This window comes from Sceloporus occidentalis, unplaced genomic scaffold (genome assembly GCF_023333645.1).
Source record: "Sceloporus occidentalis isolate IW3139 unplaced genomic scaffold, rSceOcc1.0.p SCAF_4, whole genome shotgun sequence".
NCBI classification, from domain to species: Eukaryota; Metazoa; Chordata; class Lepidosauria; order Squamata; family Phrynosomatidae; genus Sceloporus; species Sceloporus occidentalis.
Window position 1 is genome coordinate 74,773,646 of NW_028316984.1, and position 25,764 is coordinate 74,799,409.

The 25,764-nt window shown below is 39.0% G+C and overlaps 1 protein-coding gene across 16 annotated transcripts in view; it reads right to left on the reverse strand.

Moving 5' to 3' along the window:
* The window catches only part of BIN1 (bridging integrator 1), a 154,016-nt gene that overhangs the window by 13,358 nt on the left and 114,894 nt on the right, over positions 1-25,764 (reverse strand). For 4 of the 16 annotated variants that reach the window (XM_089520322.1, XM_089520323.1, XM_089520326.1 and 1 more), the window contains 6 exons: positions 23,494-23,538; positions 19,630-19,774; positions 11,366-11,494; positions 6,593-6,703; positions 5,368-5,391; positions 442-561 (listed from right to left, as the gene is read on the reverse strand). In XM_089520322.1, coding sequence (XP_089376448.1) covers positions 442-561; positions 5,368-5,391; positions 6,593-6,703; positions 11,366-11,494; positions 19,630-19,774; positions 23,494-23,538 — 574 coding nt within the window. Of the gene's footprint in view, positions 1-441; positions 562-5,367; positions 5,392-6,592; positions 6,704-10,275; positions 10,357-11,365; positions 11,495-19,629; positions 19,775-23,493; positions 23,539-25,764 lie in introns of all 16 variants that reach the window. The other 12 variants (XM_089520325.1, XM_089520329.1, XM_089520332.1 and 9 more) reach the window with 10 other exon arrangements.

Below are 25,764 nucleotides of genomic sequence, written 5' to 3' on the forward strand. Positions count from 1 at the left end.
TTTACATTTTACATTGTACACAGTCGCATCAGTATACACTGTGAGAACTGAGAAACCAAGGAACACAAGATGAATGGTGCCTGGATAAACCCAAGATGCTACCCACATTCTTCTGATCTCTCCTACATGTAATAGAATGCAAAACAGCCCTTATTTCATATGAGCTCTTTTCATGATGACTTTATCATAGCATCAAGCCAGTCCCCTTCACCCACTTCAATAAATTTTACATGGTATGTGCCCAGGGAACAAATAAATTCTTAGTTCTGCTGAAAATGAAAGCTTACCAGGTACAGCAGGACAGAAAATACATATTTGCCTAAGCTACTATCAATCTTGCACTTTCCACAGACCAGCAAGTGGGTAACGCCCTGTGCTAGCACACAGCAGCTAGGACAGGACAATTTCAGACAGGTTATGTTTTTAAGCACTTTCACTTACTTGGCCAATCTCAGTCACAGTGGGCTGGTCAGGCCAGTCCACCTCGAATGCACTATTGTTAGGATTATCGACGGGAAACTGATCCATAGACTGCACGCTGCTAGAGGGAGTCTTTTCAGGCTGATGGATTATAAAGGAGGAAGAGGAGAGAAACAAAGATGGGAGGAGGCAGCAGTGGATATGGGTACAGGGAAGATACAAAAATGAGAAGAGTGCAGTGAGAAGTCAGACAGCAGACAATGAAACAGTCCCAGGGTAAATAACCTGCTGGACAGGTAAGGATCAAGAGCTCTTTGTTTTTCTACAGATGATGATGGGAGGTCATTTGCAGTACTATCAGTACATCCAATCCCATTGCAAACATGAATCATTGACTGGCCTGGATGGTTCAATCTGGGATGCATTACTACAATCTTTTTAGAATTTAAGCCCGAGGGCAGGGAACCGTCTAATTAAAAAGACTGTATGTACAGCGCTGTGTAAATTTACAGCGCTTCATAAATAAAGGTTAATAATAATAAATAATAATAAAGCTATTAATGCAAGTACCAGGCAGTGTGGTTTCCCAGAAATACTTCCCTGGTTTAGCTTGGTCAAGCCAAACCTTGAATATATTTCAAGACACCTATCCAACACTGGAACAGACTTCTTCTTTTCTGCTTCAAATTTTTAATGTACCATCTAAAAGTGCTGCTAAAAGACAGCACTGTCATAGAAGACCTTCCTTTGCTGCTTCATTAGAGCCCTATTGTAAATTTTGCACTGAATCTGGCACTACATCAGATTTAATTGAATTGCGTAAAAGGAAGGGATGCAGTTCTTCACATTTGCTCACCCAAAAAAGCTCTGCTAACAGGATCCATAGAAGAAACAAGAGATACATCTCAAGATACTCAAAACTTGGTTTCTTTTTTAGTAGAAATGACCAACAAATTTCAGCCTGTGTGTACCCTTAAGGCCTTCTTCAGTGATCTATTAGAATCAAATGTCAAAAATTTCTGAATTGGAACTCAGAACATATTCCCTTGTTCAGTAAATGGGGTTTGAAAGTCTCACATGGGTGAAATGTGTCATGCCTTTCTATTAACAAAACTACCATATTTTGAGCATCTTGAGAGGTATCTCTTCTTTCTTCTCTGAATTCCATTTTGGATGCCTCCCAGTTTTTGCTTCTTTAGTTTGTAATGGGAAGACATTTCAGTCTCTATGATGTTTATCACACTATACTCTTAAAGTGCTACTATTCCACTTTGACTCCTCTAGCTGCCTCCTGTTGCATTCTGGGATTTTCAGTTTTAAGGAGGGGTATTTAGAATTCTCAGGCAGAGAACTTCTCTGCCTGAGAATTCTAAATACCCCTCCTTAAAACTGCCAATCCCAGAATGCAACAGGAGGCAGCTAGAGGAGTCAAAGTGGAATAGTAGCACTTTAAGAGTATAGTGTGATAAACATCAATGACAACGTGCCAATGACTACTGTTAAGGAAGCTGGTCATGAACAAATAAATTTAAAAGAGATTTCAGGATGAAACCACTAAATGATAATTCATCAAGGGATTAAAGTTTGTCTCCAATGGTTTTGATAAAGACAGCACTTTTTGTTATTTTAATATCACACTTCTTATGCTCATCAGTGCAAGGATGTCTGTGTTAGCACTTAACATCTGTTGTGTGAAGGGCCACCACTGAAGTAATTATCTCCGTACTCCCTGAACTTCAATTCCCTTTCATCTCATTGCTTAAACTACATATTTATTTGAATTGTGGTTTCCAGATACATAATGCATATATATGTGCTGAGCTAGGGTAACAGCAGCTGCTAATTTTATTTTTATAAAACATGGAGTAACATTTGTGATAATGCAATTGCATCACTGTACTTGAAATCTAATTTTCTAATCTGCTTTCTTTTAAAAGCAGTCCTGTTTCTTTGAACCTACAGCATTCCTCAAAAACAGGGGCTTAAACAAATACGGTCAGCAGAATTTACATCAAGCTGCTAATATGATCTGGATTCCTGAACACTGTATAGCTTGATGTTTGATCATGATATTACAAAATGAATATATTCTAAAACAACTTCTCTAAATTTCTCAGGATCTGATTTCTTCATGTTATGGTTACCCACTTTTATACCATAAATGGCATCCTGCAAGAGGAAATAGCATGAGAAATCTACATAAAGAGGTTACGCTTCCATGTGCACAACTTATGCAGATGAAAATCTGAATTTGCCTTTTATTACAGTACTCTTATAGGTTCCACTGAATTATTTGCACACATCTTTTGATATGTTTCAGTCCTAGAATTACTCATTTTCCATATATGATAATGCTTGTTCTCTAGCAGAGATGAAGAACATATAACACTCCAGATATTATTGGGCTACAACTCCCATCATCCCAAACTACAGATAATGCTGGCTAGTACAGTAGGCCCTTGGCTGGAATTTGGTTTTGGGACCCCCATGGATACCTAAATCCATGGACACTCAAGTCCTATTATATACAATGGTGTAGTAAAATGGTGCCCCTTATATAAAATAGCAAAATAAAGGTTTGCTTTTTGGAATTTTTTAAAATATATATTTTCAAGCCATGGATGGTTGAATTAATGGATACAGAGGGCCAACTGTAATGCTATCTGTAGGGCCATCTGTCCCCCCTCCTATCTTAATGAAAGTAATATCAGAAGATATTTAATGGAAAAATGCTTCTTAATTAATAACAAGGCATTGTTTGTCTCTAGTGCTAAAGGCACTACCCAAAATCAAGTGAAGTATCAGCACTTAAAATGTATTTTCATTGAAAATGGTTTCACCTAAAACACATGCTCAGTCTGAAACTTATCAATCATTTGGCTGTCAATGTTTTCAATCTTACTGGTCCTAATATTAATCTAGTTCTATTATTACAACTAAAAGCAAGCACATAGGAGAGCAATACAGAGAAGAGCGGTTTGCCTTGTTGAATAAAAGACCATGGAGTGAGAAATAAGTAATGCGATTATGGTTGATCAACACTTCTCCCAAAACATATTAACAGATTTGCTAGCATATCAAGATTATAGATGGGATAGTTAAGGGCATATAGTTTAAAAAAGTGTGGAACTTGTTTTCACATGGCACTATATTTGAAGGTGACTTCAAGTATATGACAAGCCATGGGGTATTATGGTAGTTTACTACAATAATTGCCAAGGCACTCACTGCCACATCTGACTGGGCTGCTGCCGCTTATACAGAAGGAATCAAACTAGAGTCCCCTGGTATTACTCTATTTAAGTAAGGGTCATAAATACTTAATTCCTTCTCCCACTCTCTAATTTTAATAGTTAATTTTTATTACAGCCTGTTTGAAGCAAAAGCCTTCAGATATCCTTCAAACAGGTCTGCAAAATTTACTCACTGGTCTGTACAAATGTCAACTAAGCATTTGTGATCATCCATTTTAATAAGAGACAACAACACTTAACTTGGAAAACTGAGAGTCAAGTTAAGTACATATTGGGTTGGACTGGATGGCCCTTGTGGTCTCTTTCAACTCTATGATTCTATTCATTTTTAAGCCTATTCACTTCCCTCTGTTGCTTTCATATAGAATGGATTCATGAAAGACAGATTTTCCTTTTAAGAGTAAGTGATACCACTTATTAACTAATATGTAATCTTGCATTTTCTTCAGTACCTTAAGAGGGTATCCTTGTTGGTAATTTGCAGATGTGTTCACAGTTAATAGATTAAATGACAGTTAAGCAAATAATTGTCTATTGGTGAGCAGCTCCACCTTCATTGCTGTTAAGCTCTGCAATAGAATAATGCATGCGTGTGCCTTCCAGTTGTCAGTCAGCATATGGCAACACTATGAATTTCATAGGGTTTTCTTAGGTGAAGAATACGCAGAGGTAATTTGCCACTGCCTCCTTCTGAAATATAGCCTACAGCACCTTAGTGGTCCTATGTCCACCAATGAGGACATACACTGCTTAGCTTCCAAGATCAGACAGGATCTGGAGACATCAGGGTGCTTAGGAGATAAATCTTTACAAGTGAGGAAGATGTAGGGAGGAAAGACAACAGGTAAAATGCTTCAGAAGATCAACAGAAGAACTGCTTCAGTCAGGGAGACAGATAAGGCCAATGGACAAAAGATTAACTGAGAAAATCCAAGTGGGCTAGTTCTTTCCAAAGGCCATTTGCACCTCAAACGCATCTATTTGGCAGCAATAAGTACATTTAAATGTACCATTTAAAAGCTTATGCAGTATCTTCCTGAGAAGCCACAAACTTAGTATTGGTAACAGATAATGGACAGGCACAATGGACAAAGATAATTTGTGAGCAGAGAACAGAGGGCAAACAAAAACATACATAGCAACATGTCCACATGGATTGTAAATTGATTATTCCTGGCTAAATATTCAGGCACATAGCATGAAAGAAAACATGTCTCATTTCTATAGAACTAACAAAGAGATGCTCCTATTGCAGGAAAACAACATAGACTGCACTTGGGTAGGATGAGGATTAGTAGGATGGCAGTTGAGACGTTTGCATGGTATATAAGCAGAGATAGGGAGCAGTTTGTTGAAAAGGATAAAGCAGCAGTGAGGTTACACAACAAACTCTGCAGCAGCAAGGCTTAAGCTTCAGTAAATGTCATTATGACCATGTTAATAGCAAAGCAAAGGATGTGTAAACTTCTACTCAGATTATCAGACAAAAGGAAAGAAGGCGACCACAGTAACATGTCAAACTAGAAGGCTACCACAGTAACATGCCAAACTAGATCAATACTGAGAAGATGGGAAGAGAAGGGCAAAACTAGAATAACAATCTTTGCATGAAAGTGACAGGGAAAATAATACTTGCACACAGTAAGCACCACATGGTCCATGGCACTGAGAGCTGGGTTAACAGAAATCTTACCTCCCATAAATCCCAAGGCAAAGACTAAGCATAGCAAAAAAGCAATTGGAACAAAAAACAGAAACTTTATTAAATCAGTCAGCACAAAAGGCAAAAAGCATACAAAATGTTCATATACAGATCAGGTTTACTCCAACTTAATTTCATATTATAAATTATAAAATGATTTAATAATATATTACATGCAAGCATACTGCCTACTGTTCTAGATTGCCTAGACTGGCTAACTAGGGCCCGAGACAGAGGGGCCAAAAGGGGCATGGTGGCAGCGATACTAGGGTTAGGGACCGTGCACCAACCACACAGTCCCTAACCCTAGTACAGAGTGGTGGCACGTCCTGTGTACATGGGTGCTGCCACTGTGATGTAAGCGACATGCAGCGTCCCCATGTCGCCGTGTGTCGCGGGTACGCTAGTGGCGCACTCACGATGTCACTCCGGCTCCTTAAAAAGAACCCAGAAACACCGGGTTCTTTTTATTCCAGAAGGAAGCCATATGGTTTGGCAGCTGGACATTCCTAAAGGTATGTACCAGGCCTAGGCTACACTTGACAAGACGACCAATCTTTATCTTAAGGTGTTGTGACTTGCTCAACTCTCATATCTGTGGCTGAAAAATCTTTCTGGAGTTGGGCAAAAATGCAGACATGGTACATTGCAGTCTGGAGGGACCACATTAATCCACAATGTTTTTAAATGGTTTTACACTTTTTCGATTGTCTTTGTGGAAACTCAATTCCCTGAAGAACTCCCAACCCCTAGTGATAGCACAAGCCATGAAGCAAAAAGGAAGGTAAACAAGACAGAAGTAGTCATCCAGTTCAGTCCTAGGCAACATTATGGTTTCACAGAGATTAGTTTCCTATTACAATTAATTTAAAAATATCAAAGGAAACCTCTCAAAATTGGGCACATGTTCTAAGAACTGTGCTGGCTGATGTAATATGTTAACCAAGTAACTATGTGGATTCTATGAGGCCATATAAAGCTCTAAGCAATCTATTCTCCACCAGCCTCAGTACTCCATTCTGTAATATGAGGCTGATAATAAACACTCATCTACTTGACCTGCAGGATTGTCCGAAGGATGGGTGAGATATATGTCAAACACATAAAAGCATTATGTAAATAGTCCTGTATGCATGTGTTTCAAAACCTCTGAGCGGAAGACATCTCTATTGTCTACCAGTTCATTGTGGTCAAGCAATAGCAATGGAAAACCAACCTGAGCTGCAGGTGTAGGTGACTTCCCTATGGAGCTGTTATCTGGTTTAATGGGATCAAAATCCAGATCCAATAGGCTGGCTCCCTCCTGGAAGGGTCCAGGAGCATCAAACTTGGCAGCATTAAGGAAGAAAAGCAGTACTGCATATTAGTCAGACAGAAGCCGCAGATGGTATGCGGAAGGTGTTATCCAGGAGCTGAAGGTGTAAAAGATGTACATAAAACTGCATGGTACAAAAATATCCAAATGCTCAAACATGCCCACTTGCCACAAAGTGTTCTAGGTGTTTGCACAAATACAATCCTGAAATAAACCACCACTATTTCACAGAGCAGTTTTTGTGTTACCATTCAGCATACCTCCCATGCCACAGTTCCAGGCAATAAGGATCCTCTTCAGTTCTCCATCATCTGTGACTTTTTTAACCAGGGACTTAAAGTCTGTTTCAGAATTCAGTGTTTCAAGTCTCACCTAAAATCCATGGGCCCATAACTGTCAACACAACTGTTGGATCTAAGTTTCAGACACTTTTAACTTACAATATAATGTGAACATTCAATTGAAACCTCTGCTCTAGCCTGCCAGCACACCAGTACTACCATTATTAGGAATAAAGTACATTCTTCCTTGTTTAGAGCTAAGCTCTGCAATGAATTTATTTGTTGGTCTGTCTATAGTTTATTTCCGTATGATGTTATTTCCAGTACTAATTACCAGATACACCATCCAATAACAAATATATAAGAACTGATATTAACACTAATCTAAAAAGAAAGATTGAGGTTTTCTTATCAAGTAAAAGCTGTATTATCTTGGTAACTGAGGTTATCAAACACCACATTCATACACATTGCTTTTATATCACCAATATTAAAGTCCATGGCACTGCATTCAGCAAATAATGCCCATATTCTTTTAAGATAATTGGTAAACCATCCTTTTTTCCAGCCTGATGAGTCTGAAAGAAGTTGTATCTACTAAGAGGTGTTTTACCAGAACTCTGCTATACAATCAGTTTCCTTAACACTAACTCTGGATAGATCTTCTGGCCTACTCAAGTGTATGTAACCTCTGAATCAAATTGAGAACACTAAAAAACAAATAACTCAGACCCGTGATGAAAACATAAATACTCCATCTGCTAGATCCTAGGTTCCTACTGTTTTGAAGCCACAGCCTTTATAATTTCCACACATGAACTTCCCAGCTCATTGTATTCCACATAGCTGTCGTTTAGGTCTTTTAAATCAGCAGCACTTCATATTTTCACTTTTGCTTTGCTTTTCACTACTTTCCATTGATGGGGAAACAAACTGTCGACACTAAAATGAGATGGAAATAGCTCTCTGACTTAGCATTCCCTCTACTCAAAGAAATTAAACCTTAAAGCTTTAGCAGTAAGAGTGATTTGCCACCCCACAATTTCTTATATTGGCTCCTTCTGAAGGGAGGACAGCATGAGACTTGGTTTCTGTGCTTTACTAAAAAATAATGGCAAATCAAAACAGCTGGAACCTTACCTGTCACCTGCACCAGGTATCCATAAGCTCCCTTTCATGTCAGTTTCCCTTCCCTCTCTCCCAAATAATTAACACAGTGACAAACAGAAACTCCACAGTAGCGCGTGGAACCCCAATGCTCTAAGTTTTCCCAGTGGCTCCTGCTCTAGGAACCAAACTCATCTTTTGGAAAATCAGACTCCTTCAGAACGTAGCTGTCCTCCGATTCAGGTATCCTGCATTCTGAGCACACTCTAAGCTGAATGCTCTGTTCACACAAGTATTGTTTTTGGTTTGTTTGTTTGTTTTAAACAGATATAGAGAATACAAAATATGGTGTGAAAGTTGTTGAGGCATGCTACAAGGAAAGATAGGTGTGGAAAAGGATGGAAAGCTAAGTGGCCCACGGCTTTCTCAAGTATCAAAGGAAGCATGGGATTCATACTAGAACTCCTGCACTGGGCCCAGTCCACTTCTCCAAAAAATCCTGCCCAGTGCAAATGTCCTCAAGCTTTAGTCTTTGTTACCCTGCTAGTACAATTCTCCCTGGTAGTGTCTCTTCCATGCGGCCTCCCCATGGGATTTCTTGTTATCCAATGGTCCTGACGTCTTCAGGGGGGGGGGGGGAATAACTATAAAATCTGTTTGTTGTCTGTCGCTAAAGGCTAAACTAAACAAGACATGGAAAATCTCTGCTCCATGGATGGAGATGTTTTGAAGACTGGGGAAGTAGGACACTGAGGGTGTTTAAACCCTTCTCCCCACTTGCCCTTTCTCCAGTCTAAATCCACAGCTCCCCCCAGTTTATTAGCTTCACAAGAATTAAAAAAGCAAGTTTACTATCTGTAGCCTGCTGGTTTGCTGCAAGGATTTCATTTAGATAGAAAGAAGGGAAAAGACTGTCCATAGCAACACTGCATACTCCCAGCAGGGGGGCACTTCATCCCACCATTTCAAATTGAGCCCCCCTCACCTGCTGTGACATATTGGAGCCTGAAACAGAAAATCCAAACAGCCTCCCTTTCTCCTGCCTCATAAAAAGTACTCATAAAAATGCAGTACATTAAGTCAGATTTTGACAGCCTCCAGAATCTGCCATCTGAGGCAATGATTTCGCAGAGCCTCATAGGGAACTGCTTCTCCCTGTCCCTTACAGATCTATTCATGGTTTATTTTGCATTTGGATATAACATTTTTGCATGACCATTCTCTGCAAACTTTCTTCAAAATCCTTCATAGCATTGGGCCAACTACATGATCTCATTTATTAAACCCTCGTAACCCTAACTAATAAAACTCTGCTCATGTATGCTGCCACCACTAATGGTCGTGTTTTGCATTAAAAACAGTAATTTTGCCATAGAATTCTCTTTGTCTACTTTCTATCTGATCATTCTCTTGCAGATTCAAAGGAGAATTCTACACATACATCTACCTAAAGAGTGTCTGATTGAGAGATATGTAAAGGTTTGTTACTTTTCTGATTTATGCCTCTATAGTTGCTATGACCTGCTTTAAGAATGGACAACTTCACTAGAGTGGGATGACATTTTAACTCTGCCACATACTTTACAGGGCCACATCCATACTGCTGCACCCTATGCTGGAAAAAAATTCATCGTGAAAATGGACAGTCATATCCCCAGAAACCTCTGAGGAGGACAATGGCAATTTAAATGCTATTTTGGATCCACAGGCCTTATTGAGACCCCAGATAACCTTTTTTCAGAACTGGAATGGATAAGTTGGTCATTTCCAATTTCAAAATGGCTAAAAGGTCAGAGAGAATAACATTTAAATAGCCAATCATACTTCCCAAAGGCTTCTGGAGGCAATATCCACCATTTTTACACCAATTTGTTTTTCATCTGATGAGAAGAAGATGTGTAGGGAGCCTCATGCAGTCTACAGGCTGAACTTTGCATACTCCTGCTCTAAGTAAACCATGTTTAATACTGTGTTAAATTATCACAATGACATTCTAAATTACTGAGTAGCAGTAATCAACTGGTAGTGTTTCAAAAAAGATTTAAAGTTAGTAAAGTGTCAGCTTTTACATCTTTGTTTCCTCCCCATCCTCAGTAGAGAATCCTAACACACTAAGTACTGTTGGCTCAATGGCCACTCTCTAACTTTCTCTGTGAGGTAACCCCACAACCTTCATAATCTGTGGCCTACACTTGCCTTTTCTCCCAACTCCAGGCCCCTCGCACAACGTTTCAGCCGTCGAACAGGAGGAAGAGGTAAAAGCCGCAGGCCACCGCGCTGAGATAGGGAAGGAAGAGCGGAGTCAGGAAAAAGAAATGCTAGAGGTGTCACTCAATGTTTTTTTATGAATAAAGATTTCAAAAAATAAAAATAAAAGTAGCTATCACAATGGTGATGATGGTGATCATGGCATGACTTGTGAGAATGTAGCCAGAAAACTGGTCAGGCTGGTTTTTCTCCTTCATAGGGACTAAGATTAAGTAATCTGTAGGTGCTTCCACTTGCCTAGTGACCCCTTTTGGCAATAAATTGCAATGCAATGTTTGTTATCATAAGTTTTGTCAAGTATAAAAGATGAGTTTAAGGGGCCATGGAATTCAGAAAAGCTCATGGAAACTAATGCCTTTAAAACAATTAAGTTCAGGCCAAGACATTAGGACTGACCTATCTGGAGTTTCCTTCCAAAGCATATAATGTCACTGGCAAAAAACCCAATTATTTTTTAGAATTATTGTTAAGCAAAATGTGAAGTCAGCTCCCCAGCCCTGGAGAGTTTTATAACAGTAGACACTGCTAAAAATAAACAGGTACTTCAGATTACCTCTGCAAAGAGTTTTAAGAAAGTCTGGTACTGGTTCATATTTTTAGAAATCTCAAAAATAAAGAGACCCACATCACCACAAATCACATGGAGGGAGTAACATATGAGCCAAGGAGTTCATCTTGGCCAGTTACCCAGAACTGTTACCCCAGCTTGCATGACTTTCCCCACATTTTTAGATAAACCATGGGGGCCAAAAATTATGATAAATCATAGCATGGAAATTTTTATTCCTATAGCATTTTCTTCTCATGAGGTCAGTGCAGGTACATATTAAAGAGAGAAATTCTCACAGCCCTTTTGGCCCAGTTCAAAGCCAGTTCTCATCTTACACTCACCTTTAAACCCAACTGAGCAGTTTTCATGGCCTGACACCTCTAATAAGGGGAAAGGAAGAGGAAGGAGAAGAGGATGAATTATATGGAAGAGTGGACAGGAGAGGGTAGGGGAGAAGGAGAAGCTAACCTGTGAGGGGGTTGTCACACTGATCTCTGGGACAAAATTGTCATCAAACAGGTTGATGATGTTCTCCTGCTTCATCTCCTTGGATGGAGTGAGTTTTGGAGGTGGCGGCACGGGAGGGCCTTTCCTCAACTGCATGCAAGCGAACACATGGCGACGGCACAGACAGCAACACCCAAAAAACCAGAGACAGGAACCAGGTTAGCCAAAAAAAATATTAAAATAATTTTTTTCCAAAAAATTAAAAAACACACACAAACAGAGGGGAGCTAGAGTGAGGTTGAAAAACAAATCAAAACACATGTGGGAGGAGGGAAAAACAGTCACACACTTCCAAAAGAATCATTAGTTACACTTCGTGGATCGTGGGTAGGTTTCCCTTCTGCAGAGGAGAAGCGTAACACAATTAATATGCATATGATAAGTCATGCATACACAATTAGAATCTATGCAACTTTCTGGTATAACAAGGCAGGGATTTAGATATTACAGGAAAAAGTGCTTGGGAGCTAGGGAAGACAGCAGCACTAGTTTTAGCAGAATACCTATCTGCATATTGAGAAAGAAGATACCCAAGCCAGCTAGACTTGATTTCTCTTTTAAAAGGCATGCTTCCAACATTACAAAAACACAAACTTTATGGAGTCATACTATGTCAGCTGCACCACTTCCAATGAGTTTTCTGCAGCTGAGGCATAACTGGGAAACAAGCCATTAGAAACTGGCTCCATCTCTTTCTGGAATCACAGCATTCCTGTGTGATTCCACAGATGTCACAAAAACAACATTATGCTGGTCTGGGAATCCCTCTTCTCCTACCACACACTGCATTGCAGATTTTCTTTTCTTTTAACAATGTGGGAGGATCAGCAGCACTTCATATTTTAACTTTTACTTGGATTATAAGGTGTAGTTTTTCACCTTCTCCTTCATCTCCCTTTCCAGATCTTCTCTCCAATAGAACATACTAAGAAATTGTACATTTGCAGGGTTGAGTCATACTTCTAGGTAGAATAATAGAGCAGTAAGTTGTTTTCAATGGTATTTCACTACCAAATATTCTAAAAAATGTTTCCTTGTCAAAATAACATATAATAACTTCTTGTCATCCTGCCCTGCCCTGCCCAGAAACTGTGTCTACTAGCTAAGTACATAACTAGTAGGAACTAACTAGACACTTGTCAGCAAGGCTAATTCTGTCAGATCTTCCAAAGTGCCACACTGCCTTATAGGTGCTTCATGTAACATGCCTTGATTCTTTCAATAACATGCCTGAGTGTAAAAAACAAGATGACACAGCAATCTGTAAGTACTGTATATACTCATGTATAAGTCTAGAAATTTTAGTCCAAAAATTGACTCCAAAAACCTAGGTCGGCTGCCCTCAACTTATACATGAGGTCAACTTATAGTCCAGTATATACAGTATGTTTTAAAACTGGCTGGTGGGGTTGGTTAAAGCTTTCATTGCTGTGTGTTTTTACTTAGAGTTTCCTAAAGCTTGCGAAGTTGAGTGATGAATTCTGATTTTGGGGGGGGTGGGGGGAGGGAAATAAGTGGAATGAAATATCAAAATTGCAAAATAAGAATGTGAGGAAAACATAAAACTGACAGATTTGCCAATGCCTTCTGGGTAATAATTCTTCATATATTCTATCACAGGGATGGGAAGAACCAAGATTGGGAAGATCAGCAGAGTGCTGGCTAATGCACAATAGAATAACAATAATCCATTGTTGCTATTTTTTTAACAGTAGCAACAATAAAATCATTTTTACAATAAATTTCTGAATTAGAAAAATTGAAGAAAATTGAGGAAAAAGAAATAGATTTTAGTATGCAAGAATGATGAGTGAAGCTTTTGCTTCTGAAAATAAATTACCCATCAGAACTATGTGCTCAGATTAATTTTGTTTCTCAATTCTAAAGTTACACATACATCCTCCCTGCACTACTTTGTGCCAGCTTAGTTTGGTGGACTTCAGGGTTCCAATAAAAAAAGTAGATCCTGAAAGCCTGAAGTCTATTCTAGGACATGCTAATCAGGCTTGCTGAACAAGATGAATTATCACTACCAGTAGAAACAGATCAGCATTTTTCCATACAGTGAAGAAAAGGAAATGGCTGGTGTATTTGGCTCTCTTGGGAAGGTCATTCTTAAAGAAGTCAATGCATGAGAGGACATGGGCTTCTACTTGCACAGGCACCTTGCCTCACACATAGCCAAATCATAGTTTTCAACTCTGGAAAGGATTTTGGTCACTGCTGGGTGATATGCTGCTGTTTTTCACTGTTCTGGAGAGAAGGGATGTGCTATCTGGAGTGAGACAAATGGACTCCATTTCCTCACATGAACTCTTCAAATATCACTGCATTTATTCAAGAGGTGTTTAAAAAATAGTATCACTTAAAGTCACACTACAGCTCTGCAAAATACAGATTAACACACATAGTTTTTTGTGGGTTTTTCAGGCTATGTGACCATGTTCTGGAAAGGTTTATTCCTGATATTTCGCCAGCATCTGTGGCTAGCATCTTCAGAGAATTAAGACACATTTTTGCTGCATAAGTAAACAATTTTTATTTATCAATTATCATCATCATGTTGATTGTCCAGCTTTCAGACAATGCTGCAAGTAATGGTTACCTTATAATTCCAGAAGTTACTCCATCAAACTTGTCTATTCAACTGAAGGAGGAGATTTTCCATCTCTCTGTACATTCTGCTATGCCATATTGAAACATCTTATATTTTGCTTGCTATTTCTTTTCCTAACTGATTCAAGTCTCATCAGTCATAGAGTATTCTTCTATCAAAAACTGTTAAGAAGATATGGATTTTTCTTCCCTTTTGTCATTTAAAAAATGCTTCATATTTTATTGATGGACCCTTTCATCTACACGGGCAAAAAACTGAACTACAGTGGACCCTTGTTATATGCTGGGGTTTGGTTCCAAGATCCCCCATGTATAACAAAATCTGTGTGTGTTCAAGTCCCATTAAATATAATGACATAGCAAAATGGTGTCCCTTATAAAAAATGGAATATCAAGGTTTGATATTTGAAATTTATACTCTTTTTGAACATTTTCAAACCGTATATGCTTGAATCCGTGTATAAAAAATCTGTTTATAAGAAGGGCTGACTGTATAATGTTTAAGATTTCATCCAGTTACACAATTCAAATACAAACAGATGGAACAGAAAAATACAAACTGATGAAATTGCAGATTCCTTTCCCTTTTTTAAAAGTCATTTTCATTGGTTCCCTATTCACAATAAATGCTAAAGTACACACAGGTGTAGAACAGGAAGTTGCCTGCATTTTTCAGATACCTGACAATGTTTGCACGGGGTGGGAAAGCGTGAGAGCAATGAGTCACAAACTTAAGTAAGGCTTAGCTGAACTCCAGTATGTCAACACTGCCAAATCCTCTTTCAAAAACTCATACTAAGTTTTCTAGATTCTATTTCTTCCTCAACACAACCAACTTAGCAATTGTATCTGCTGGTATAAACTACTGTGCTATGCTAAAGTCTATTAAAAATATTCCTAAGTGATTAATAGATTCACTTCTTTGTAGGTGCCTTTATCATGCCCTGCTTACATTACATACAAAATTCTTACAAGATTTGTGTGATGACCATTCTGAACATTTTATGGTCTTTTACATTTGTATCTGTTACGTGTCTATGGTTTGCTATCAAAGGTTACATTAAATATGCAATGAAAGTGAAGTACCAGCAGGTGGCAGTGTTTACCACAGATTTTTTTTTTTTTAAGTACTAGAGAGGTGGTTAAATTCTTAATCACTATTTATTTGTGTTCACACATTTTGCATGGTTTTGTAGTGATTCAATAACCTGCTCTACAATGCAGCAAAGTAAATGGGTACAACATGCGTGGAATTGTTGTCATCATGGTACCTTCGGTACTCTCAAAAAAAGAAACCTTTCTCCAGTCAATAGCAACTATTCAGGTCTCTCAGATCACAAGCAAGGAGGCCCTGCATAGGCAGACTGTTCTATCACTGGAATAGTACCATTTGAGCCAAGGATGGGGAAAATATGGCCTTTTAGGTGTAATTTGACAACATCTCCCACTTCACTGTTAACTATGCTAAGAGGGCGATGCAATCCATTAATATTAGGAGAGCCATGTATTACTCAACTTGATTTAAAGGAAGGAGAGACATAGCTCATCCATAGTTCCTCCTTATTACTGAATATCTTGCTTATTACTATGTATTTGCTATTTTTCTATTATAGATTTATCTGTTGATAGCCACTTTGAGTATTCTTGAAAGGCAGGTTTTGAATGTAACAAATACTACACAGTAGAGAACAGACATGTATGCAACATACAAAAGTTACATGGTAAACATTACATTATACTTATGATGCTTCTGAAAGGAGTTGGATGTAATTGCCCAGAAGGAGAATAAATTGTAAAATTCCAGGAATGATATAGCCAAATTAGGTCTGGCTCTGAGTATGTGGGGCTCCTGCATATGCTACACACTTCCTTCACTTCAGCATCTAGGCAGAACCAGTGGTGTTTCACCACTACCACCACCATCAATGAAAGCACTAATATGAGCAGTCACAGCTGCAACCTCTTCCAAATGGGGAAGAAACAGCTACGACTCTTCATAGTGACAAACACACCACAAGGCCAACCTACCACAACCTAGAAAAACAAGGCAAGCAATTGTGACTGATACTTGATCTCATAGGATGTTGAGGCCTGACAGCTGCTTAAAATTTCTACCCCTCAGTGGTGGTCCTGAGCTCAGTATAGAGTTGTTGGGTTTTTAAACCCATCAGTGAAGGAATACAGTAGCCAGCATGATGCTGTGTATACACAGAAACTAATCAACTGAATGAAGCTATCATAGTTCCTTCATATGCAGGTTTCACTGTTCCAGGCTAGTTTATCTTACTGCATATTACTATATCACTGAAAACATCACCCCAAAAGACAAGACAATTGACATAGCAGTTTCTATGAATTATGTTTAAAATTCCATGAAGTTGTATATTTTCACACAGAAGTAGTATAACTTTTGCCCCCACCCTCTAGCTCGGAAACAAGGTACCGTACATACAGTGCGACTGCGCCATACACAGGCACACTATACGTGACTTTCCGCTTACACTGAAGCCACACAGCAATATAATGAATGGTGCGTGCTCCACCACACCTGTGCATACGCGTTTTTCATCTTACACAGAGGAGGTCTGGAACGGATCCCCCACATAAGGTAAGGGTCCACTGTACCATATACATTCGACTATAAGTTGACCTCATGTATAAGTCAAAGGCAAGTTTTGGGGTCAAAATTATGGATTGTGATATGACCCATGGATAAGTTGAGGGTAAAATCTAGGAGCATGTAACAAAGGATCTAAAGGATGAAACAAAGGAAAATAATGGCAAAGAACTTACAAAATTCCAGAAGACATAACAACCATGAGCCTTGGAAATCCTGGGAGTGAAAGGCACAGAGGAAGGGGAGGAGGTTCTACCCCGTTTTGCAAGCTATGAGCCTTGGAAATTCTGGTGGTGAAGGGCAGGGAGGGGTTCTATCCTGTTTTGCAAGCCATGAGCCTTGGAGATGCTTTTGGTAAAGGGAAGAGAGTGTGCACATGCCGAGGTTTGTTTCCCCATTTTCCATGCTGAGACTGTGACCCTTGGGAGAGATTCAGAGAGGGAGATGTAGGAAGGGCAGTGGTGCTTTGTTTCCTCCTTTAGATCTTTTGTAACATGCCCCAGTGTTTGATCCTTGACTTATCCATGGGTCATATCAAAATCTATGATTTTGGGCCCAAAAACTGCCCTCGTCTTATACTTGAGGTTGACTTATACACAAGTATATACTGGTAATGACACAGATAGGATGGAAGAGAAAGTGGAAACAACATGAAAAATGCAACCAGGAAGACTCTCTATATAAATATCTGCATTGATTAACCTTTCCTCTGGAAGATTTGTCCACATGGGAAGCTGAAATATTCATTCATCCAGGCAAGAGATGACCCTATACAATACATAAATGTCTAGAGGATGAACTCTGTGCCACCTGTTAAGAGGATGGGCAAAACAGAAATGGCGCTAGTGTCAAAGGAAATTCCAGATAGCATTTCCAGTACAAACAGTAGTGTTGAAACAAAATGTTCAACAGGAGGTACTACAAAGGAAAAAATAACAGTTTTGGTGTTCAGAATTAGGGTAGAGATGGGTAACACCATGGACATTTGGGAATTAAACTCCCACAGTCCCCAGCCATGTTGACTGAGGCTTCTGGGAGATGGAACTTTAAAACACATGGACATCCAAAATTTCTTCCATTCCTCCACTACAGTAACCATCTACATTTTTGAAAGGACCCTGGCAGTGCCATCTGAACCATCCCAAATTCTACTGGCTGGCCGAATTAGCAAAATCTGGCACCAAAGACATGTAGATGTGGATAGCCAGTGCACCAGTTCCTTGCCTCCAAAACTATTCTCAATCCAGCAAGGGAAAGGAGTCAAAGATACATGGAATGTGACAGTAACCCTAGCTGGATAGAGAACTTGCAGCCAGGAACAAGTAGTAGACATGAGTTTCACATCCTGGATCCAACAATGCATGCAATAACTCTCTTGGAAAAGCAAATGTTTCACCCATCAGCTATTTGGATAGCTGACTACATCAGGAAACACCCCAAGAGGCCATCTAGTTATTTTTCATAATGGAATGCTATAATGGAATCCTCAAGGTTCTCCATATCAAAGTATTAATGTATTTCCAATTCATGTCCAAAGGCATCTGTTTAGAATTTTTTTGGAACACTTCTGAGATAAAACAGGACAAAGATTTTAGTCTTAGATCACTGGAACTATTCAGTCAGGATTAACATTTTACCTTTGTTAGGTCTCTTAACTTTGCACTATTTTACACAGCCCTTACATCAGGGATGAGGAATGTGTGTCCCTACAAATATTGTTGGAATACAAGTCCCACGCTTCCTCACCATTCACTAGGGCTGATGTGAGTTACAGTCCAACAACATCTGGAGAGGCACATGTTCCACACTGTTCATATATAACTACAGTTACACTAAATATTTTCCAAGCCATCCTTTTATATCCCATAGATAGAGTTCCATACCAAGTTGGCAGACCAGTTACAATTTAAACTAGCACAGCATCTCCCCACAAAGGTTTTTGGTGCTTTAAATATTATAACAAACCTACCTTTGCCTCACTAATGTGAATGTGAAAAAGGTTAAATGAAAGCTATGCATACACCATATACAGTATCTTAGAAAACTTGAGATAATGGCAAAAATAAAATATTCATCTTTGGATAATAATAAAAATAATTTTACATCAAGTTTGTATCTCAGTCATTTCCCACTCTTTTTTCATTGAGTAGAAGCTAATACCTCTGCTATTCAGTGAAAGGTGCAATTGCCATCTGCTGAACTGGCAACAGTAGGGCATGCAAAGGATTGCATAGTTTTTCAGGAAGAAATTTCATGAGACACATAATGCTTCAAACTTAAATTGCCATTTTATAATCGCTCACTTTGCATGACTACTGTAGCTTTTGATTAGCTTTTGCAATCACACAGCTGATGACGCAAAATAATTTTGATCTGTTTAAAGAAACCAAAATCAGGCCCATAGTTGCCATATTGTCCCTCAGCAAGTATAGAAGAAAACAAAACAAATTCCCAAAGAAACAAAAATTAACATTTTGGTTAATCTCTTATCCCACCCAGTCCATCTATCTGTTTCTTCTTCACTGGGGACAAGAAAATTTCTAAACTAATAAAACTATCCATCTTTATTTGTTTGTTTAAAAACATATCATTGTTTTCTTTCTTGTATTTTCTGGTTTCACTTATGGCCCTTGTCAAAAGTTCAGCCAAAGCCTATGCAAACTCAAACCCTCTTAGGTCAGCCATGCCTCTTCTTGCTTTCATGTACAATCATATACCACAGTTATTACGTATCAAATCCTTCTTAGTATACACATGCTCCTGCTCAAGGAGCAGCACTGTAGTCTGTTTCTAGACAGCAAGACTGGATTAAATAGAGTAACATTAGACAGAGAAAGGAGAGTAGAAGCTCAAGGTTTAGAACTGTAGAAGAACAAGAACAATGGAGGGAAGACAATTATTTTATATAGAGTTGAAGCAATAGAAACTCAACCAAGAATGAAGTTGATACATCTGTCCTGAAGGAAAATATAGCAGCAACAACCCTCACTACCTGAGATGGAGACTTAGGGATGCCTCCCCCAGATGTATCCAAAGTGGATGGCTCTGGCTCATGGTTGACTGCCTTGGTCTCAGGGCTGGTGATAGGAGCCCCATCAGGTGGAGATGAGGGAGTTTTGTTTTCTTTTGTACTGTCACTGCAGGAAAGAAGAAAGAAAGGGAGAGAAAGTTCCAGAATCAGCATTAAAAATGAGCCTTTTTGGAAGCTGTTGTTTCTTTGAATACTGCTATCTCCTGCATCGTTGGGAACACTTCACGGTGTACCACCTCATATTGATTGTGGATTGGTGTGTGTGTGTTTGCAAATGCATGCACACCTTCTGTCTGAAGACAAAACAGAACCAATATCCAATGTCAAACCCATATGACAAGGTTCTTATTTAAGAATAAGAGAAAGTGCCCTTTTTTTGCAAGAATCAAAAAGATTCTGATGATGAAAACCTGGCCTGCAGGGCAGTGCAAATCCCAGGGCCAAAATCCAGATGATGCTAAACACATTCTCTGGTATCTTGTGTATCCCTTATAGAGTTCATGGCAGGGGAGTGGGGGAAGAATGTGTGATAGACAAAGTTTAATCCACTGCTACCACACCACAATGCCAGCAATCATCATTCAGTAATAAAAGCCACTATTTGACAAGGGAAGTTGCCAGTCACAGTATCTCTTTATTATGCCAAAGAGCCATGTGGGTGTTTTGTTTTTTTTTAATTATTGCTTCAGTGTGGAAAGAAAAAGTATAAAAAATTTCTTCTCAAATGTTGAGGTCCCAATCTTGACACAAAGAAGGCCACACTATACATTTAATGTCACACGTAATTTGGCCTAATGTATTGCCTTTAAGAGTTCAGAAAATAACAAATCAAATTAAGCAGGGCCTCTGATAATATACCAAGCAGGCAGACACATTTTAACCACCTGACTCCATGTCTTTTGTCCTCCCACACAATAGTATTGCAAAATAAGTACTTCCATCTCCAAATCATGAAAGTAATTTGAGTAGTAGCCATAGCATTTGCAGTCATATTACAAGAGATGAGGGAATAGATTTAATATCTGAACAGCACAGCGTAGAAGGATCAAGAATAGAGCAGATAAGCTGCACTGAATCCCAGTGGTTTTAGAAAGCATTCACAAAACCTTATTTCCCACGCCACATTTATCTCAGTACACTTGTCCCTCCACATTTGCAGGGGTATGGGGCACAGGACCTTTGTGAATATGGAAAAACTGAAAATAACAAAAACACTATGTTTTTACCTAAGATAACACATCTCTAGGAATCTCTAGGTCCTTCAGTACAACTCTGTAGTCAACATCTGCCAGACTGACAGAATTGTGCAAGAGGAGCTACAAATCCCTAGAGAAGTGTTCTCTCTAGGATTCTCTGGGTCCTTCAGTGTGACTTTTTTGTTGAAGTTGACCAAAAGTTGAAGTGGCATTGGAGGACCAAGGTATTCCTAGAGAGAACATATTAATCAAATCCATGAATAATCAAATCCGCAAAAGTCAAAGCTGCAAATGTGGAGGGACACATGTATTTAGATTACTGTCAACAAGCAACTTGAAAGCACATACACAACAACATTTTTTAAAAGATTACAATCCAGTCACTTTTGCAACAGACCACTATGCAGAGACTCAGATCTTCTCTGTGTCTGAGTGTTAGTACTAGGAAGTAAATCCCACTGGATTCAGTGGGAAGTGCCTCTGAGTAAACACGCTTGGGACCTGGTTCTCTTGGACTGTAACTTTCTGATGGATGGAAGGTTATACTGATGATAGGGATCCCAGTGATGAAGGGCGGAGCACCAGCTTCAACCACAACCATCTTCTTCTGGCTTTTTGTTTGCCTCATTGGGACTTGTTTTACTTCTTGAATCTTATCTAAGGACACACAGAGCAATAAGAGAGTGGGAAGGAAGAAACTATGGACTTTATCACATGGGGGAAATCAGAGGTTTAAACAGTGATTATCCCATGAAATCATGCAATCACAATTAGCATTTTCACACACATTAAAGAACCATTATCCCAGGAATAAACGGGCAATAAACAGCAACAAATCATTCACAAGATTTACCCATGAATGCTTTGTTGCTGTTTATTGCCTGTTTATTCCCTGGATAATGGCACTTTAATTGCAACGTTGCATGAAAATGTTAATCGCCATTGCACAATTTTCATGGGATAATCATTGTTTAAACCTGCTGATTTTCCCTGTGTGATAAAGTCCTATGAGCCCTCTATTTTAATGTAAAATATTCAAGTCACATCAGCCACCATGCATATTTATTTAGCAGGCTAGTTAGTATAGGAACACACTATAATAAAACATCACGTCTTTGAATTCTGCATTGTTTCTGGGCATTATGCAAGAAGAAATTAATTTGATAAATTCTGCTGAAACTAGCCTTTTCAGAACTGAAACTGAAACTAGAGCTTTTCAAAACAAACCAGAACTAGTCCTTTTCAGAACAATTGAAACTAGACCTTTACAGAAGACGACAAAAAAACACAGTTATGCCATTCTAGGCTGCCACAGAGTATAAAAGGAAGAGCATAAGGAGGTAGAAAAGGATCTCACAAAAGAAAAATCAATTTATTTTCTCACCAGGTTAGGAGAAGAGAAGGTGATAAGCTCCTATTTTGTCCCTTCTCCTCCTTCCCTCCTCTGGCTTACTTTCATCCTTGCCTATAACAAGGCTTTCAGAAGCTTCCTGTGCTCAAAAAGTTAATCTGGGTCATATAGCAATGATAGCAATAGCAATAGCATTTACATTTCTGTATCACTTCATTGTGAACTCAGCACTCTAAGTGGTTTACAATCAGTAGGCAATTGCTCCCAACAAAATGGGTACTCATTTTACTGACTTATGAAACCATGGAAGGCTGAGCCAATCTGGAGCCTTATGGGATTGAACTCACAACTTTGTAACTGCATTTAACCACTGCGCCACTAGGGCACAATGATATGGCAACAAGTTTTAGAATTGTAATATTTTCAGGGAAACAAACCATATGATGAGGATGAAGCATATTAGGTGTGCTGTGATTTCACCACTCTTACAGCAAAAAGGCACTGAACATGATATAAGACAACATCTGACAAGGTATCTAGCTACACAGACATTCCCTACACACAGAAAAATATGTTTATTGAGATGTGCAACTATGCACATCTCCACATGTATTGCTCCTGAGTTGTCACTGTCAACTGCCAATATCTACCAGCTTTCTTCAGCACCATTTCTATTGCAGCAATACACAAAGCTGGATCTTTTTACAGATGCAATGCTAGCTGAGGTTTTCTGGGAGCAATAGCCCAAAGCAGTAAATTGTCAAAGTTCTGCCATGAACATGGACCATTCCAGTTCAAACCCTGCCACATATGGCTACTAGTTCATTATGGGAGCTGGCAGGGTTGGAGGCATCAAAGTGAAAAGTAAGTTTTATGTCTTCATCCAAAGGCTTGTATTGTCTTCCCTTAAAGCAAACATTGGCCTTGTTAAAATTATCTAGACTACGTACTGTATAAACTTTTCCACACACAAAAAAAATGCAAAGCTCAAGACATTAGCATCACCCTTCCTCTAAACCATGGGAAATGTAAGGATTGTCTTCCATGCTAAGTATGGGAAATAATTTTTTAAGACAAAAAAATAAAAGGTTACTTTGTTTATTCAGCCACACAAATCCAATCAAAAACAATTTCAAGACAAAATCAGTTTGGATCATGCAAACCACTCAATTACAGTCACCAAGCTAACAAAGAACTATGGTGTTAGAATGCAGCCTGGTATTTGACTTTTGCATCCAAATCAGAGCATATGAGGAATGAAGCTCGCCGTACTGGTACCTGCTCATCTTTTTCCTCAGTCTGGAGAACAGTTTAGTTTTCTTTCTGTTGAGGACGGCACACGTAAGTGATCTCCATTACAACACGGCTCAACCAATGAGAAAGAAAGGTGAAGATTCCGTGCATGAGCTAACGTAGTTACCATGAAGATATCCATTCAAAGATAACCTACAGGGCCACTTCCCACTGTGTATCAGAAACACTTGGCAGGGAAGACGCCCACTGGACATTTTCAGTGGAGAAATGTCCATCAAGTGCATGGAATGGAAAGAGAACCCCTTGCTTTCATCTGCACTCTACCTATCACCATCCCTCCCTCCAATTACTTCAAAGTTATATCAGACAGCATGTAGGGAATCCTAGAAGTTGTGGTAGAAGAAGGTTTAAAGCTGTCTTGAGTCCCACTCACATGAGCAAGGCAGGATATAAACAGAATACAGATGAACAAACAAATAGGAATCCAAGAAATTTACCAGAAGATTGTGGTGTGTGTTTTTTTTCAAATGGTGAGCCCAACCTGACCCAACACAACAGCAATCAGTTATGTCTTCTAAGGAATTAAGTTTGTATTCCCAGAAATCTGTGTTCTCTTTTAAATATGGCATGGAATCACCAAGAGGTTCTTCCCAGAACACTAATGTAATGTTTAAATATCCATAACTATGTAGATGTGGCCAGTCAAGTAGTTCCTCAAAATGAAATCATGACCCACAATTCTGGCCAGGCAACAAGTTGCTGCTAATTATCTAAGTATTGAAGTCGAAGGCTTTCATGGCCAGCATCTATAGTTTTTTGTGGGTTTTTTCAGGCTATGTGGCCATGTTCTATAAGAGTTTAATCCTTACGTTTTGCCAGCATCTGTGGCTGGCATCTTCAGAGAATGCCAACTCCTTTCCTGTACTTGTTATATTTAAACTATTGGCAAATATTTAGTTTTTAAAAAACTTCACCCCCAACCTGGCTCTCTTTCCCCTGCTAATATAATTGGTATAATATTACCTCGGCCCCACTGTCTCCAGTCTTTTTATCATGTCAGTTTTTCTGTGAAGACCTGTCCATTCTCTTCAAATCTATTGTTGGGGTAAATGGGTGACTCTCACAGAAAGTACAGCAATACAACCAACAAAAAAGTTGCTGTAAATATAACAGAATTCTTTCCAAAGTACTCCCTTGAGATTACTATTATGACTGAATTGAAGATACATGGAATCTTACTTAGCAGCAATGTAAAAAAAAAAAAGCTTAAATCAAAGAGATCAAACAAAATTTCTCTCTCCCAAGTTCCGATGCCTTTAAATTGAGCAATTCAATCCATTTTTACTCGGAAGTAAGTTCAGTTAGGTTCACTGGGTAAGTGTGTACAAGATGAAGAAAGAAGGTTACAGGAGGTAGTATCAAGAAGCACCTTTGAGACTAACTGATATATTTCAGCAAAAGCTTTTGTGGACAATTGTCCACTGCATCAGATGTATATAAAACTGCATCCTACAGAATCAGCCCTGAGATCATCTCTTCTCTCTAGCTTACTCTCTGTGCTTGTGACACTGGCCCTGACATGTATTTTACAGCAAGTAAAAAACAGTATGGAACTGTTTATATCAGTCTCTCCCCCTCTCCTCCCATTCCTCCTGGCCTTGTTTTTTGTTTTTTCATTTTAAACTTTTGACCCAAGTCTGTTTTGTAAAATTCATGAATGGTCTATAAGCAATCACTCTGTATCTTTGGGGTATAGAAAATGTCCCATACATAGGCCAAGAGTATAAAAATGCCAAGACTCCTTCATGTCAGCTAGACAATTCCCTTTAATATTAATATGGATTGATTGATTGATTTGGCAAAAATGTGAAAGTATGGGTGTAAACCAGCAGGTTACCACAGATAAGATATTAGGCTACCCTCCATTTATCCTCTGAAAGCAATGCTCATAGTCAACCCTTCCCCAGCGCTGGCTTGGCACATTCATCTCATTACTGCTCATAGAGCAACTGGGACTCACAGCAGCTGGGAGTCTGAGTTCCCAAATTGCTTCATCACTCATGCATTTGGTTGAGAGCCAGAGGACATCTCATCCACCAAGTGAGGCCTACCTTCCCCTTTACTGTAAGAGTTGAGAATGAGAAAGAGAAAATATATATGCACAATCCCACCAGATTCTACTTTATTTCTATTTTTTTTTTCTCCTGAGCTGTCTTGGTTTCCTCAGAAACAAAACTATATAAGAGACACAATTAATTTCTTTACAAAGAGTGCCACGTTAAATTGGCTGAAAAG